General features: G+C 41.0%; 1 protein-coding gene across 1 annotated transcript in view; it reads left to right on the forward strand.

Moving 5' to 3' along the window:
- Window position 1: 1 nt before the first annotated feature.
- Window positions 2-18,249, forward strand: part of nnt (nicotinamide nucleotide transhydrogenase) — a 61,867-nt gene continuing 43,619 nt past the window's right edge. Inside the window, exons 1-10 of the mRNA XM_006627234.3 lie at window positions 2-105; window positions 1,847-2,066; window positions 5,985-6,214; window positions 8,674-8,891; window positions 9,540-9,627; window positions 11,174-11,262; window positions 14,081-14,268; window positions 16,374-16,507; window positions 17,115-17,306; window positions 17,842-17,995. Coding sequence (XP_006627297.1) covers window positions 1,913-2,066; window positions 5,985-6,214; window positions 8,674-8,891; window positions 9,540-9,627; window positions 11,174-11,262; window positions 14,081-14,268; window positions 16,374-16,507; window positions 17,115-17,306; window positions 17,842-17,995 — 1,447 coding nt within the window. The 5' untranslated portion in view covers window positions 2-105; window positions 1,847-1,912. The remainder of the gene's footprint in view (window positions 106-1,846; window positions 2,067-5,984; window positions 6,215-8,673; window positions 8,892-9,539; window positions 9,628-11,173; window positions 11,263-14,080; window positions 14,269-16,373; window positions 16,508-17,114; window positions 17,307-17,841; window positions 17,996-18,249) is intronic.

Genomic DNA, 18,249 nt, shown 5'->3' on the forward strand with positions numbered 1-18,249 from the left:
CACGTGGTCGGAAAATAACCGAGCAGCCCTCCAACTCCTTCCGGGTTGGGAATTGAAGTCATTCGGCAACCCGCCGTTCAGTCTCCTATAGCCGGCTTCCTAAAGGTCAGTATACGAAAAGGCTTTATTTTGACCTACAAATAGTGCACCGGTGTAAACGTTCCATTTGGTTGCAATGTGGGGTCAGGATATGTCGCAGTAAATGCCCGAAAATGTTCAAAAGTTTTGAGCTCGATTTTAGAAGTTGTTTTTAAACCGTTTTTGCAGGATGCATGGATTTATGTCAGCCGAGCCTCGATGCGGCAACGGGTTAGAGTGTCGACGACGTTCTCCTCGTTTTCCCCTTTATAAATAGAGGCCATTATAACTGAGGAAATAAGACAAACCTGTGTCCTTTCTTTCTTAATAAATATATAACCCTCCACATTTTCACAATGTCTTATGATATTTTAAGGATTGTTTTTCTGGGGTATCCCGTGTTGGATAGATTTCCCCCCTTTACTTTAAGGTGGTTACATTGTTTTTAAAGTCTGTCTGTCACTCAGCGGCATGCAAATCCTTATGCATCTATCCTAGATTGTCAATTTTTTTTTGCCAGTTTATAGTTGGCTGAACAACTATGTTTTTTTTTGACTAGCGGCAAACTGAAAAAGTCCGCTGACGTGGTAGAAACTGAAGATCGAGTTCTGAGTTTTTACCAGCCGAGTGCTGTAGCCTTGGGTACAGCTGGTTTTTGTGTAGGATGTTGCCACAGCAAAGCTTGAGTCAAATTAACAGTAGTTAAAGGAAACAATCACAGGAGAGAGGAAGGTGAAGAGGCGTGAGAAAACCACAGCACTCGATCCTGTCTGAAATTACGCCTCTCTACAAGTGGAGGTTTATAATACCTTAAATACTACATATATGTTTTCGAGTCCTGGACATGAAGCAAAAATGTAAACATTTCCGTTTATATATGTAGTATCTGGGGTTACGATGTCCGAAAGAAAGTAAATTAATATTTTAATTGGTTCCGATTATTTATTTGTGATGTTTTAGGATTGAATCTGAGTTTATGATCAGCGTTTAACTCGGTTATAACGTTCCTTTTAAATGCCCCCAAACAATGACCTTAGTGTTTTCAAGATCACCAATCTTGCAAATGCACTGAGTTTCAGACATAAGCATTGTAATTAACTGTAGTATGGTCAATTTGGACGGGAATTGTGTCCGGTGTTTTGTTTAACCTGCGGCCTATCCATCCGAGACCTATCCGGGCTTGACTGTTCTGCAGTTCTCACTGTTCTTTGCCATGGCCAAGTGCTTCAAAAAGTGAAGGACGAATATTCTCTCCTCGCTCTGTTGCCTTTCAAGGGCCATTTGGACTCCTGACCTCAACCCTTTCAGACTCTCAGACCTTTCCCTGCTGAAATTCATAATCCGCCGTGCTTTTTCTGGTACAGGGTAGGTTCGATGTGGGGAGCCAATGCAAACTAGTTATTGAATATCACTTCTGGCTGATGAATGTTTCAGTCTGGATGTAAAGAGAAAGAGAATTTCTCCTTGACTGAAGTTTTTGGTGTAACCAGTTCATGGTGATCTCCTTATCTACTGCTTTCTTTCAAGAAACATCTAGATAAGATCTTCAAATCAATGAGCTACTAACTTCCAGATGAGCTAACTGGCTTCCTCTCATGTGCAGTTTTACTCATGTTCTTATGTATGTATGTGGCATTGCATTCCTGTCTCAGTGACATTTCCACTTTCCAGTGTTCCACCCCACAGCCTTTACCCCTGATGCAAGCCCGAGGGGGAGCACTCAGCTGAGTGGAGAGGTAATCCAACATCTCCCTTTCTCGTGTGGCAGGAGGAGGGCGGCTCAGGCTAGAAGAGGCAGCTCCCGGCTCTTCCTCCTCCCCTCCCCATCAGCACAATGGCCAGTCTCCTGCGCGCGGTCGTCAGCAGCTGCTCCAGCCCCGTCCTCGTAAGCGGGGTCTTGTCTCTGAAGGCGCAGACCGCCAGGACGCCGTGTTTGCGCCTGTTCCGGACCCACCAGGCTCTGAGGTGTCAGGGTGCCGCCAGTCCAGGTGAGCCAGAGGGGGCTCATCGCCAGTCTGTCTTTGGCATGGTTCCTTTCACAGGGTGAAACAGTGTGCAAAAGCACTCTAGGGGACGGAGTTCTAACTTTGCATGAATAAAAAGAACATTTCATATTGGCTCTCAGCCTTTTTAAAAAATATTTGATATTTTGTTTCTTTGATTATTTTCCTGTTCATGCAAAGGATGAAAAAAATGCAGGTCTACTCCAAGATAGTGAGATTTTTTAATTCTTTTTAAACTATTGGACACTTTATGAGCACGGGCCAGAGAGGTGAGTCCATTAAGTCATATGATATCTCTCTGCTGATGTTTTCTAAACTGAACACATTTTGTATGGGGGTCAGGTTTCTTTAAAGACATATGATTTTTACATGTTTACACCATCTGTAGTTACAGGTTTAAGAAAACCCACAGAATCGCTTACCAGATTTGTCACTTATGGCACAGTCATTCTGGGAGTTTAAAGCCTCAAAGTGTGACATTTATAATGACTGTACCTTTCCCTCTTACCCTGCATGAAGAAGGCCTCTTCTATTTATTGGTGTGGTATTCTATTGTATGTGTGAGCGCATGTCTCAGAGTCCAGTGTTCCAGTTTGATTTCTGCATGTTAGTCTAGAAAGTTAACTCTAGAAAGTGACTGAGAAATAAAGGGCATCTGAAGGATTTTTCTTTTTATTTCCCTAAGTAACCCAAGGTCACCCCTGTGCTGTGGGTCCTCATGCTCCAAATAAACCAGTAGAGCAGCCCTCGTCTTACTTATGTAAATGAATGAAGTCAGTGCTGCGGGTCGCTGAGGAGGTCCATGATGGGCGTGGGGAAGTGTGCCAGTAATAGCCAGTCCAGCAGCAGCAGTGTGGAATGGCGCTGACAGCTGGTGCCTGCTGCTCTTGGCACTGTTCCAGCTTAAGCTCCCAAGTTGAGAGAGAGGCAGCAGTTGCAGAAGAACAAGGTTCATCTTTTAAAAGAAGAAACATTTCTTAGCACATGAGCATAGGTTTGCCCTTTTGCACATGGGCTTCAGTTAAAATTATTTCCTCATGCGCTGCCACACTGGCTACGCTAGGGGTAGGGGGTACCTGAAGCTCAGTACCTGAAGGCCCCCTGGGTTTCTGGTTTTCGTTGCAACTGAAAGCACTCATCTAGCTCTTGATCTACATACTGAACATAATTAATATTTTCTCTTTTTAATCTTGCCATTTTGAAGAGACACCGTTCACCATAGTTCTAGGCTAAAAATGTCTTTCCTGTGACTGCATGGTAATGTTCAATATTTCTGTCAGTTAGTGAGATAACATCAATTGGGAAGCAAAACGTCTGTGACTATCTAGACCTGGAATGGTTGTCAGCGTGACATTCCTACAATTAGATTGCTGCCAGCCATTGTGAATAAGACACCCTCTACTTAAGTGGAAGTGAGTTTCAGGGAAAGGGATTGCAGTGCCTCAGGTTGATTTCATGTAAACATTTTTTCAGTTCAGGTCTGGGGAGGCGCAGAGTGTAATCCTGTTGGCTTACTGGGCTTGTTTATTGTCACAAGAGGTCGGTCAGCAGTTTGCCATTTGTAAGGAATGGGACGGTAAAGGAATTTTCCGTCATGAATCGGGAAGAGAAATAAGGCAGCTGCTGCGGCAGTGAATGAGCAAAGTTTTCCCGCAAAGGAATGAATGAGAGGTCAGATGAGTATTGAATCCATGTTGATTGTACTGTCTCAGCTTGGCATGTCACATTTTTACTGTCTTTAACTTGTGAAAATGTACCTTTTGGTAATTTTAGCAGGATATCTATAGCCCTACCTCTTCCAACAGCTTAGACAAAAGAGGACACATCAGGATGCTACTTGTGACCTTTTTAGTTTCTTTAGCATGTTTGTGCTGAGGACATTGTCTGTATTTTATGTTGGAAGTGTGCAAAACAAAACTAAAACCCTCTGACTTTGTTCTCAGTACATTTATTTTTTTCCTTAAACATCAATACTGTTGTTTAAAGGAGTTCAGTATCATCTTTCCTGTTTTTTACAAAAATACTAGAATTCTGTGGAAATGATATTTTACTTTAAGTGCTCTTTTTAGAAACAAAGACACCCAGTCTGCTGACTTACACATTTAAATTTCCATTCTCATCTTCTGTTTTCATATTCACAGCTTTACCTTTGTGCTCTTCTGATAAAAACAATCTAATTGCATCTTAAGGTATTCATTAAATGGGATCACATGACTTATTCCCACATTGTTAGTTGGCATTTTGCCTGTTCCCATCTTGACTGTTTTCACAAACCAAAATCAAGGACTCTACCTTGCTATATTGCAAGTCTTCATTTTTAAGTGGAAATTTTCAAGACAGTGTAAAGCAGTTTTATGCGGTCTAAAGTTAGATGTCTGCACAAAACAGAATGTACATTGGAGTACAAACTCAGATGCAAGATGGTGGCGCAATAAAAGAATCAAGATATATTTGATTCAGTAGATTTCTTATGGGGGACACAGTTAATGTCTGTGTCTTTGTAATCATATGGAGCTTATCGCTTAGCACTCCTTAGTGCAAACACAAGAACATTTACTGCTGCATTAAATTGAGGTTTTGAGAGATTTTCCACAGTCTTATTACTATGTGGTGTTCATCGTAGATTCCCAAAATGTCTCTTTGAATGGTGAATACCAGCAATTTAGCACTGGTTTTATAAATTGTGGTAGATGGGGAAGGTGAGAGTTTCGGTGTAATCTTTGTCAAGGTTAAGCACTTGCAGGTGTGGAGAAGTGTACTATGTTTTGGTTCTTAGTACAGTCTTCCAGTAGGCTGGTTATTGTTCCTATGGTTGTTCTGTCTGATGTCCAGGTTGAGTCAGCCCAGGAAAAACCATTGTAAATGAGTTTCAAAGGTCTCTTTCGGATGAGTAAACTGTTGGATTGCAAAGTACATGGCAGAGTACTGTGAAATGCAATATACTTTGTGCAGCACATCTATTCCTCATTTTATTTCTTATCTACAAAGCCTTTTCTTTATAACATTTTTATTGGCTTTATATCACTGTACTCAGCAAAGTACAGAGCCAGCTGGATTTGGTTAGACTCCAGTGTCAGGTCATTTGAGGAAATTAGGGATCAATTTATCTTTTATAGACAGAGGTATTAACTGTGACTACTCTAATCTGTCAATATTGCGATCTGTTGAAAGGTTATGAGGATCAAAATATATTCTTTGTCATTTTGTTGGGAGTTTGGCTGTGCAAGGATGAAGTTACACAGCTGTAAATCAAGTGTTCATCCCCTTGTGTTTATTAATTCCGCATTACAGGCAGATTTTATGTGCCATAAGAATGTTATGTCAGGTTCATCCAGCTGATTTTGGTTGCATGCATCTGGATTGATCACTTTAGAAATACCTGTCACACCTGGAGACCTGGAATTTCCATCATTCGGGGTCTTTTACTTATGCAAACTGGGTACATTATTCAGAAAACAAATCCTTGCAGTCCATACCACATTTGATTGGGCCACTTATTGGTGCTCAAAGTCATCATCCCGTGAGCTATGAGAGACCGCTAGTCTGGTAAGGTCTGTAGCTGCAAACAGACCAGTCTGTAGCTGTGTGAGAATTAAATCAAAGATGTAATTGCTGCATACACAGTTGTTTTATATTGTACAGTTGTACATATATTTCCTGCTTTGTTTTCCCAAGCAAACTAAATCTCTCATTTTTAATCGTTCTTGTGTTCTCCTTCTGTTGTAAAGGAGCTCATCTTTTTCTGGAGCAGAGGCTCCAGAGTATTTTTATATGACAAGATGAGAACCCGTTTACATCAGATGAAACAGGCGGTGGCTCCCACTAGTGCAAAGTGGACTGTGTGCCTGCCTGCCCAGCTCACCTCATCTCCTTTCCCTCTCCTTCCCTTCTCTCCCACTCCAGGGATTCCTTACAAACAGCTGACAGTCGGGGTGCCCAAGGAGATCTTCCAGAATGAGAGGCGTGTGGCTGTCTCCCCTGCTGGGGTGCAGGCCCTCATCAAGCAGGGCTTCAGCGTGGTGGTGGAGTCCGGGGCTGGAGAGAGCTCCAAGTTCTCCGATGACCAGTACGCTCAGGCTGGGGCCACCATCAAAGGGACCAAAGATGTCCTGGCTTCCGACCTTGTGGTCAAGGTAACCTGCCATTTTTTCTGTCCCTTTAAATTTCTAGAGAACTTCAGCTCAGGACCACAATTGTTAGTGTAACAGCAGGTGTGTGTGTGTGTGTTGGGTTGTGTGTTGGGTTGTGTGTTGGGCACAACTGATCAGGCTAAGCAGGGGAATTCAGACATTGTGCTGGAGTATCCCCTGTTAATTCCATTTTTAGTTCCAATTGGTCTCATTATTTAATAAAAATTACCAGTTGCTTCAATTAATTTTATTTTAGTCTTTTGCCCTCACTGGGCAGCTTATGAAGATTTTGAAGATTGTTCAGACATTTCAGTGACAGTAACCAAAGTTTGTTTGAGGGAATTAAATATGGATTTTCTTTATCTTTCCACATTCTACAACAGGGGATTCCAACTCAGGCCTTCAAACCTTCTTACTTTTTAAACTATGGCCTAACTGGACCCTTCCCCTTGTTCTGCAGACTTTTTTTGTGGATGATTTATGAGAGAGATAGAAAACTTCCAGGATTCTGGACCTTGTGTTCTAATATTGGGAATGATTGCTCCCTGCTGTCTCTTACTCTCTGTGCATTGTTTAAAGCTTTGTTGAAGTCAGAAAAGCAGATGAAAACTTTGCAGTGTCGCAGAACACCTTGAAATTCATTCTGAATTCTTTCTTTCTGCAGTGCACTTTTTAGGTGGTATAGTTGCGAGGAAAATTGTTTTATCCCTCTTCAGTCTGCCTTCACCACGTCACATTCATTTTACCCTGTAGCTGTCTAAACAATAATTTCTAGGTTCACCACAAAAGTTTAATGTGCTACATTCCAATTGCAATGTCACTGAATCTTATAACATAAGATCACTTTATTAGCCATATACAATTTCTTGCATTAGGAATTTGTCTTTTCGCATACCCCAGCTTGCTCTCCATGAGACACACAGACACACAGACAGGGAGAGAAACTGGGGGTCAGAGTGTAGGGTCAGCCATTGTACAGCACCCCTGAAGCAGCTGGGGTTAAGGGCCTTGCTCAGGGGCCCAATGGAGTAGGATTCCTCTGCTGGCCGGAGGATTAGAACCGGCAACCTTCCAGCCACAGATGCAGATCCTTAGCCACAGTGCCTCCACTCCGCCCAGTGGACAGTTCTAAAACACAGCAAATGATGCACGGTACTTACTTACTAGTTTTTAACACTGAAAATGTGCTTAAAAAGTTAGATTAAGTAAAAACATAATTGCATAGTTCAACTAACTAAAAGCTCAGTTGGAATGAAAAACAAAAAAACAGGTTCATGCAAAAGCCGACCTGCCTGGTTTCGGTTGAATTGCTTCAAAGCTGTGATGTGAGCGTTTTTAAGCTGTCACCGACCTGTTACACCTTTACCCCTTACAACTGGTACTGTATTTAATGGATTCCATACATTTATGCATGTTCAGACACAGACACTTCATGAGATAAACAATCACTTATTCATGCTTTGTGAAAGTCTAGCCATCTGTTAATTACATAGCATGCTGGACTTGCATATATCTAAACAGAGTGTGCTGTGAAGTACAGACACAGCGCTTTGCTGAGGCCATGAGGTGATAGGCAGTACAAGCACCCTTGTCCACTGTACCCCTTTCTTTTTCACCACTCTGGGCCACTAGAGGGCATGTTTGTTTGCTGGAGCTTCTATTGTCTGCTGAGGGATTTTGGGGTTCTAATATGTATGTTTTTTTTTTTATTTCTGGGCCACGAGTAATAGAACCAAGTCATCTTTTACCCCCACAGCTAACAACCTGCTCATTTGGACAGTTGACTGTACATTTACTTTTTAAAATGCATCTTTTTCTTTCTTTTTCCTACATCTGTTAAATGTATTGCATGTTAAATATATTTTAGAATGTGTTATTTCTGTTAAATGTATTGTATTATGTTTTTACCTGCCTTCAAAGCAAATTTCGCATCTGCAGCAATAAAGTAAGAAAGTAAAGGTATAATCGGTCAATGTTTAGCCACTGAACGCACATGCTCCATTATTTGCTGCTCTATCTCCACTGACATATCACTGTTTATTATTAGAAGGAGCTTTACAGTGTTTTTGATACTTGCAGGCAGTTTATTTAGTAGGGTATTGTATGGCCTGGCCATTGTTAAAGAATGAGGTCTGTTCATATTTTAAATCATATTGTAAACATTGGAAATGTTGTGATTCTTGTTGTGTCAAGTCAAATCTCTGTCAAGCACAGCCGTGGTCTTAAATTATCATTGTTTTAGGAGGTTGTATGGGTATATTAAACCTATTGAAGACCTGAGAAGAAAAAAACAGCTTAGTTTTTCTCCTTGAAAGTAAAAAGGAATAAGAAAAAGTGGAATGAAAACTAGAGCAAGATCTCTCTCCATTGGCCTTGAAGGACAGCCAGTGCAGTATTGAAACATTCTCCACTGGCTGTGCATGTGGCCCTGCTCCTCAGTGCTGTGCGCCGTGTCTTTCTAGGTGAGAGCTCCTATTTTTAACCCCTCACTGGGCGTCCATGAGGCGGAGCTGCTGAAGGAAAACTCCACGCTGGTGAGCTTTATCTACCCGGCCCAGAACCCCGAGCTGATTGACAAGCTGTCCCAGCGCAGGGCCACTGTGCTGGCCATGGACCAGGTGCCCCGGGTGACCATCGCCCAGGGCTACGACGCCCTCAGCTCCATGGCCAACATCGCTGGGTACGTAACTCCTCCTCTTCCTCACCTACGCTGGATGATTCCTCCCTCTCAAGGCCAATGTCAACTTCATGAAGAAAGAAACTGTGAAAATAAATTTAATTCTTCCTTCATTTACAGCTTTCATGGAGTATAATATTGTCTGTTGAACTCTGTGTTTGAAAAACATGCATCTCTCCCTGTGTCTTTTGAACACTTCTTCTTTGGCAGTGGTAGCTGAGGATTCTAGTGGTTCCATTACTGGTTTACATTACTACATGTTTAGAAAGAGTTTTGAGAAACTTCTATTTCAGTAATCCCACCTTCGTTTCCGAGCTGCGCTGGACAGTGCTAATTTTCACTTTCTTCTGGTGAAGGACATCCCAGCAAGTACTGTTCTATGTAAAGTGTTGTTTGATGTACAGACATCATGAGTTGCCATCTTTTATGTTGAAGTAAAACACTCCAAATCAACGCCTTTGGACCCTTTCTTCAATGACACGGACTGGGGAAGGTTTCCTTTTAACCCTGACGATGAAATCGCCATTTGTTTGATCTGCTCTAAATACATCTCCCAAGGCTTTCCTTCACCTAACTGCGGCCATTGTGTGCGTTTGGCAGGCATGGATGTTGCCGTTTGCCATATTTCACTATGTGTCCCGTTTTTGACAGGTACAAAGCAGTTCTCCTGGCAGCGAATCACTTTGGCCGTTTCTTCACCGGCCAGATTACAGCAGCTGGAAAAGTGCCTCCCGCAAAGGTAAATGAAAATGCAAACGAGTTCAAATGGGGGAGAAAAGTACCTCAGCAAGCCAGGAGGAGGTAATTTGGACTAGATTCGTGTTTGCTTTTTATACTTCTATTTTTCTGAACTGAAAAATTACTCTTGGCCTCATTTCCCCCTCACTAAGGAGAATAGCACCAAACCATTTATCACTTATTTCAACTATTGCAAACGGTGCAAAAAATGATATTTTTGAACCCCAAATTAAAGGTTTTTGCTATTGCATAGAATAAGATCAAATGTTCGAGTGTTTTCAATGTCTCAGGAATGAGTCTTCTGTGCATGTTTATTTTAAAGGGAAGGCAAAGCACATTCCTGATATTTGAGTATAAAAACAATAAAAGGTGTAAACCTTTGTTGTTTTTTCTTACATTGTGTATATATTCACAGATGTTTCATTTGGTTTTCTAAATTCACAGAAGAGAAACAGGAACTTTATTAATGACTGAGGAAAGCACATTAGCTTTGATTTATTTTTGGAATTATTGTATATGGCACTCGCTAATATGTCAGTCACCATTTATATTCTGGATGTAAATAAAAACAAATTTTCAGTTCTACCAATCACCAAACACTGATCAGCTGTTCATTCCACCTACTCGTTTGCAGACAAAAGTGAAACAGTTGTTCTGAATGTTTCTGGCACACATGATCGTTGGACAACAGTGTTCCTCTTGGTCAATGTTTGATAGTATACAGTACTCTCTAAGGGAAGAGGTTTAAAACCTGGTCTTTCTCAAGGTCTAGAGGATTATTCAGCAATCTGGTCACTGCACATTAATTCGGTAAATTGTAGTAATTAATTAAGGCTTATGTCTTATTAAAATTGCCTTGAAGATCTACTCAACAAATACACGGATTGAGCTTTCCCACTGGTGTCATTATTTCTTCCCCCTTTAAGCCATATTCATTATTGATGAAACCTTAGTATAAGAAAGGTAAGCAAAACCCTCTAGTATCATAGCTCTTTGAAGTGGTAAGTTTGAAGTAGAGGTGAATATGGCATGGTCATGTTGATCTTCAGAGTGGTCCTTGGTCATAAATCCTGCTGGTGCAGAGATTGTAGTTGAGAGTGACATGTTTATTAAGAACTGATACGTTTGATTATTTTTTCCTTTGAATTCTATTATTTTAAAACCAAAGAGGACTATAGAGCCATTATGCTGCCAGGGGTCCTGAACATTGAACATTTGAGTAAACATGTTTATTTTCTGTTGAATTAATGAAGGCTATTTATACTACAATGTCTTCTTACAGCAGGAGTCAGTAAATCGCTTCTAGGCTTGTTCATGAAGTCAAGAATATCACAACTAGATTCTAAATTTTAATCTGTTCTCTTGAGCCTCTCAACATAAATAAAGGCTTGTACAGTGTTGAAATGTAAACTTTCCCTGTTGATGAAGGTGTATTGAGAGGACAAACACAAAAACTGCATCTATACTGAATTGCCCACCTGTGTATAGTACTCTTTCTGAGCGCTGTGTTCTTCATTCCATTTTGTGTCTGATGATTTTTCCCTTAGGTCCTGATCATTGGGGGTGGTGTAGCTGGTTTAGCCTCTGCAGGCGCTGCCAGAGCCATGGGCGCTATAGTGAGAGGATTCGATACCAGGTGAGGACGTGTGAAGTGAGGGTGAGGGAGAGGACATTGTCTGTGAAAATGGAAAATTGTTCCCAGATATCTCGGGCAATAAAGGCACTTGCTGGGAGAATGGACCTCAGGGTTTGGCCCAGAAATCAAGCTGGTTCAAGCCTGGGCTATTCACTGACTGTGACTAGAACATAAATCCTACAAATGAGGGGAAACCCCCCTTGGCACAATTATCCTGTTTGGTAGTAGGAAGTTAACTGACCTGAGGATCTCATCCAGCCATTTCTTGAAAGAAGGAAAGGTATTCAACAACATGACTGGATAGAGTGGATAGGTTGTTTCAGACACCCACAACACTCAGACATGCCTGCTGTCCACAGTTTTAAATGCATTACCTGCATTACCAGGCATAGAGATGAGGGAGGAGAAAGAACACCAAGTTTTGCTGAGTTTAGGAAAGGAACAATAACACATCGTAGCATTGCAATTGTAAGACCGGACAGTTGTTAATAAAGAAACCCATGCTTTCATGACATAGTATATTTAGATAGGCTAAGGGTATCCATTTGTGTGCTGGGTTTTTGTATTTTCTCTATCAGGCTGGGTCATCTCAGGCAGGGCTGGCCGACCTTATTCCTGGAGAGCCAAGAACCCTATTTTAATATTGTTGGAGAGCCTTAATCCAAAATCCATCTGTTTTTTTCTGACCTATAAATCATCCATTTCTAAACCTTGGAATTTTTTCATTTTTATCATTTAAGACGCTCATTTATTTGGTTGTGTAATATAAAGATGATTCAAAATGAAAGTATGATGAAAATCTGTCTTGCTGAGTTTGGATTTTGTGATCCTGGCAGTAGAGGAGCAGGAACGGGCAGCCCAGTTCTGCTGTTTGCCCAGTCATCTCACTTTTCTAAATGCAGAAGGCTTTTAAATGTTGGTTGAAATGTTTAGAACAATATTTGTTCAGTTGAAAGCAATACACTCTGAGAGTATCTTGTGTAAGACTGAATTAATCCGCCAGAACCATGATTCTCAGTTCTGGTCCTGGAGGACCCTTGTGTTTGCTGGGTTTTGTTCCAGATGGTCCCCCATAATCACCAGCGCTAGCTGCTGCCTGTAACTGATCTGCTTTCTGGTTTAGTCTTATTCCTGCATTCAGGTCAACTGTTGAAGTGCATTATTTCCAGCTATGGCGTATAGAACTTTATGCAGTCTCTCCTCAACTTGCAAATTAAGAATCTGCCCTTTTACTTTTGACTAAATAGCCCTTATTAGATGATGAATTGATGATGAACAGAAACCGGTGAAAATGATGCTGTATCAGACAATACCCTTGCGAGTCCGTGTTTTTTAATCTGCTTAACTCCGGTTGTTTAGCTAGCTAGCACACCTGCATGAGCGCAGCCCTGAAACTTACTAATTAGCACAAGGTTCATACCAATTACAAATCTCAGTTAGCTTTCTAAGAGATGAAAGCAAATTAAAAAATTAATATTCCCCAAATTAAAAAGTTGAAATCAATTATTAAACACAGAAGATACAGGGGTTCTCCAGGACAAGGATTTTGAATACCACTCAAAAAATATCACTATCCTGGGGAATTAGTGAAACCAAGGTTTGAGTGCAGAAAAAAAAGTTTAACTAAGCAAGGAGATAATTATTGTAGTAAGCAATTAACACTGGTGATTAAGGGCCATATGGAAAAATTACCAGCAAAAACAGGGTTAATCACAGACAGTGAATGGCAATGACAGTGTGCATTTACTAGGTGCATTTACCTACTCTGCCAGCAGGTGTCAGCATTAAGCAAGAAATAAACTTAGGCATGACTTGAATCTTCAGGTTTAGCAGTGTGCCACCAGGGGGTGGAGCCACATGGTATTACTGTAAGTGTTGCCTAATACAAGATTGCTTGAATTTGGGAAAAAAGTATATTTGCAGGAATAAAACAAACAACAGTAAGGTTATTATAGACCTATACAGTAACAATTTATAGCAGTGTATTTTCAAGACTGGTAAATAAGTTGTTTTCCCCTCAAAACACTGTAAACATTTTTTCAAAGCGTGTTCCCTCTTTGTAATTAGAAAATAAACCCGTAATTCAGCTGAAGGCACCAGTGGAATAATTTATGGGAGTGTGAGTTTTCTCTGTGGTTACTGTTTGGGGAAAATGTCACAATCCAAACTACTCACAAGTAAACATTTTCTTTTGTTTCCATTTCTTCTGATGTCAGTTTAGAATGCGTGAAGGAATCGCAGGGCGTGACTGTAATGTGGACCATGGCTACACGTGGTCACCTGTGTAATAACTGTTAAAACCTGCTGTTGCAGCACATAGTTATTTTTCTTTTGCCTCCACAACTTCTTTATATTTATATTATAGGCCTTCCCTTCCCATCTGCGGGAAACCCTCGCTCATACTCGGTTTAGCCCGCTTTTAAAAAGCGCCCAGTTTCTCTGCCAACTCATTTTTCACATTAGCATATGCATTGGATTTCTTTTTCTAGAATATAGATATAATATATTTATAATATTCATATATATCATTTTGTTTCTTACATAGAATTATGTTATCTTGCTTGAAGATTCCTCGCTTAAAAATTCCAAGTTAAGTTAGCTGTTGATGAGCGCAACATGGACTCTGAGAAACTAACCCCCTAGTTCCCAAACGCTTAAATATTTACCAGCCAGAATGTAAGCCCTGCAGCTGGTGAGGGAAAGTTGTGCTTCCAGTATCATGGGTGAATAAGGCAGTTATTATGAAGTTTCATAACTAAGTTTCATGGCCATATGGTTGCAGTGTAACCCATTACCTCTGTCTCTTGTTTCCCCTCAGAGCGGCTGCCCTGGAGCAGTTTAAGTCTCTTGGCGCAGAGCCCCTGGAGGTGGACGTGAAGGAGTCTGGAGAGGGGCAGGGAGGATACGCCAAGGAGATGTCCAAAGAGTTCATTGAAGCCGAGATGAAACTCTTCGCCAAGCAGTGCCGGGAGGTGGACATCCTCATCAGCACAGCCCTCATCCCTGGTAGGCTTTCCTTTTCCTGCTGACTAATGCACCACTGTCTGGTAAGAACAGCCCTTGGACTCTCTAGCCACATTTCCACACATTCTGGACTGTTTGACTAACCTCTGGTCTTAATGTGAGACAAGGTGCTCATAAACCGCCTTTCAAATGAGTCTTTTCTTCATGTGGGGTTGTCTGAATAAGACAAGAACCACACTTTGATGGTGGCTAAAGAAAGCTGACTAGTTAGTAGTAACTGAGTCAGAGCAAATGGCTTTCTCTTGCAGAGTTTAGAGTCACAACGTCGACACCTAGTGGACACCCTGATAGTCATGATGTGGAAAGATTGTTCGGCTGGACTGCTGATTTACCCTTTAAAAAAACTTCCAGAGAAACTGGTTATTCATATGCCATCTTTAAAGTACCAGAAACAGTTTTTAGTTTTTTCCGTTAGTATACCTCTCTTGAATTTCGTTTTGTGAATAAGACTGGATTCAAGTTCAATTTCTTCTTATAAAAAGATCTTTTCTTATAAAAGGAAAACAGAAATGCACACCCAACATTAACAAAGTGCTGTCCAATGAAAATCAATCTTAAACATGTAAAAAACAGCTCCCACATTCTCCATTCTGTTATTATTCATTAAATTATTTTGCACTGAAACGTTCACAGAATTTAATAAATTTAATAAATTGTAATAATTTAAATTGCAATGTGCTGTTGACTGTTGACATGACCACAACTTGAACCTGTGGCACCTGGATCATAGACAGCAAACTGCACTTGGAGTGGAGAGTATTTCGGAATTGAAAAGGGCATCTTACTGTTCGATATTACTAGTAAGGAATTGTTTTATTCCACATTTACAGGTACACAAGTTTAAGTCAGAGTGTCTGAATCGTTAATTAGATAAGTTTTACTTGAGTCACTATTTGGACTAGAATACCACAAACTGTGATTCTGATCTATGATTTTATATGTCTACTTCTTATATGATCTGCACACAGCAGGGTTGCATTTGAATTGGCTCACATAACGTGCTCTGTAAAGTTTGAAAGAACAAGGTCAAATAATAAAGCTGTGATTTTTACTGAAGCTGGTGCATTAACAGGTGTTCCAAGCAATCAAGTCTACAAGGATTCTAAAAATGCCTACGAGGAAGGCTAAACTTAGCTGCCTTTCAAAACTTTTGTCCTTCTGGATCTGCTGAGCTTTCCTTTATCTATTTTAGTTTCTTTTGTTACCTTTCTGATGCTTATAGATCTGGATAGCAATTTTTAAACTTTTACGTGAGAGGGTGCTTTTATTATTGGGAATCAGTTTTCTAAAGAAGTTGTTTTTTAATTAATATTTCACCTAAGTATGCTTTTGATATTCATTTTCTTGACCATATTTTAATGTAGTGCTCACCAATATGTGATTTTACATTTGTTGCTATTTCTAATATTTTTAATACTAGAACTGTTCATTTTAAATAATATATTAAGCACTTCTTCATTGCAGACTCAATATGTTGTTCTTTGATCCATCTTCTTATTTTATTTACAAGAGATAGATGACAGGAGGTGAAGTTCGTGCTTTTCAGTTTTGTGAACCAGTAGTATCTTGGAGAACAATTTCCCTGCTTTTGAAGCAGCTTCCTGTGTAATGTATTTATTTTAAAATCATAGCTGTCCAATTTGAAATGCCTTTTATGTACATGACATGGCTTTCTGGCAGCTAGGAAGTACTTCTTGGGAGAAAAGGAGACATGTGGACTCCTACGTGAGCAGAGCCTTTGACCATTTGATGTGCTCTGAGCTGTATTAAGCCATGGGAATTATATTTTTTTCGGGAAGGCCGAGAGATCCCTGACTGACCGCTGCCCAGCAGGACCCTGCTGGCTGTGGGTAATGGCCTTTCGGAGAGCAGCAGTGTGGAGCAGTCCTGAGGTTTCTGGAATCATAATTGGTGGGTTGGGGGTTCAAACTCCAGGCGAGGCACAGCAGGAGCGAGGAGCTTCTCCTGCATTGCTCAGTAAAAAATATTGGGATAACATGTCAGACTAGTAAAATGAGTAACTTATAGAAATAAGCAATGTGCCAGAGTGTGCCTTCATATGAGGCATTTTCTTATCCTTTTCTCAGGGAGGAGAGCCCCGATTCTCATCACCAAGGAGATGGTGGAGAGCATGAGGGATGGCTCTGTGGTGGTGGACCTGGCTGCTGAAGCTGGAGGGAACATTGAGACCACTGTGCCAGGGGAGCTGTCCGTGCACAAGGTAGTAACAGTACGAGTAAAGGGCATCTGCTTCTTTGCATGCCTTTAGGATTGATGGGGCCCCTTTCTGAATAGCGTGCAGCTTGTGAAAGCTACGCTGTTTGTCTGTAAGGTGGAACAATGCGGCTTCAATCTCTATGTCTGTATTTTTTTTATTTGAAACAGGTAGGGGGATTCTTTTGATTTCACCTCAGAAATGCATATTCAAAAGAGACTTTATTGGCTGAGTTTTTCCTACTTCCCATATGTAGAAATAGAATGTTTGGATGAAGAAGTTTCATTTTACAGTGGCAGGTTTCTTGCTTCTGCAGATTGTTAGAGACTTTAATTACAGTCATGACAAAAAACATGAAGAACTACAAAATACTACTTTGTGCCAGTAAAGTGACACGTAATTTTTTTTTACAAAGGAAGTGTACTAAAAAAAAAAGATGACTAACATCTAAAGAGGGATGCTGTAATCACAAATCAGCTTTCACCTTGCTGCATGGTTTACCAGAAGCTTGTACTTTTGTCCTTTCATGCTCGTTGAACAAAATCTTAAAAGACTTTAAAGCCTCCAGGTCCTTGTAAAACAGTTTTTTTCTCATGTTTGTTCAATCTTTCAGGGGGTGACTCATATTGGCTACACAGACCTGCCCAGCCGGCTGCCCACCCAGGCTAGCACTCTGTATTCCAACAACATTGTAAAACTCCTGAGGGCCATCAGCCCGGACAAGGAGCGGTTTGCTTTTGAGGTGAAGGACGAGTTTGACTATGGTACTATGGACCATGTCATCAGAGGCTCGGTGGTCATGAAGGTGAGTGGACGGGAAATGAGCTGTGTGCTTCTTTATTTTAAGAGCAGTCTCAACTCTTGGCAAGCCCTGGTGACTCCTGGTCTCTTGCAGGCAGGCGGTGTGCATGGTGAGGGGCGCACCTCTCCTCCGAACAGCACTGGTCTTCCGGGACCTATGAGTCCTATGGGACTCTGCTGTCTGTTATGTGTTAATAGATGATTAACTTGAAAATGGGTGGGGCAGAGGAGTCTGGCTACACTTCTTCACACTACCCTATGTTCAGTGGTGGGGTACAGCAAGAATACTAGTGATTCTGAATTTTATTCAAAAACAATGAGAGAGCTAGATTATAGATTCATTTTTCAACAGGTGCATGAGACGTGAAGAAATGGCCTGCAAACTAAAGTCTTAAAATGTACCAAGAAACAGCGTGTATTATGGATCAGCATTTCAGTTCGGCTTTACCCATAAATAATTGCCCTTGGCACATCACTTAGTCCTGTATACTCTTGTAGCGACTGGTGATTACCAATGCGTGTCTCTGTTTTTTTAACAGGATGGCAAATTCATCTTCCCGGCTCCGCAGCCAAAAAACATTCCCGTAGCGGCTCCTCCCAAGCCCAAGAGCGTTCAAGAGATCGAGGCTGAAAAGAGGGCAGCCATTTCCCCTTTCAGGGCTACCATGACCACTGCCAGCGTTTACACGGGGGGTGAGGAGACAGGAGACACTGATAGATCTCCACTGTTCTTTCACCTCAAATTTCAAAGTTTCACATAAGTCAGATCTGGGTTATTTCTACTGGCATCGCCTCAGGGTACCTAGAACAATCATTGAGATAAAATGTATGAAAGGGTGTGGTTCTTGGCCTTCACAGAAGTCCTGGAGATCAAAAACTTTTAAGATATTTATTAAAACAAGGTTTCTAATGCACCTTGCTGAAACCAACTTTATTGGTAAGTGATG

The sequence above is a fragment of the Lepisosteus oculatus genome, chromosome 3, assembly GCF_040954835.1.
Source record: "Lepisosteus oculatus isolate fLepOcu1 chromosome 3, fLepOcu1.hap2, whole genome shotgun sequence".
NCBI lineage: Eukaryota > Metazoa > Chordata > Actinopteri > Semionotiformes > Lepisosteidae > Lepisosteus > Lepisosteus oculatus.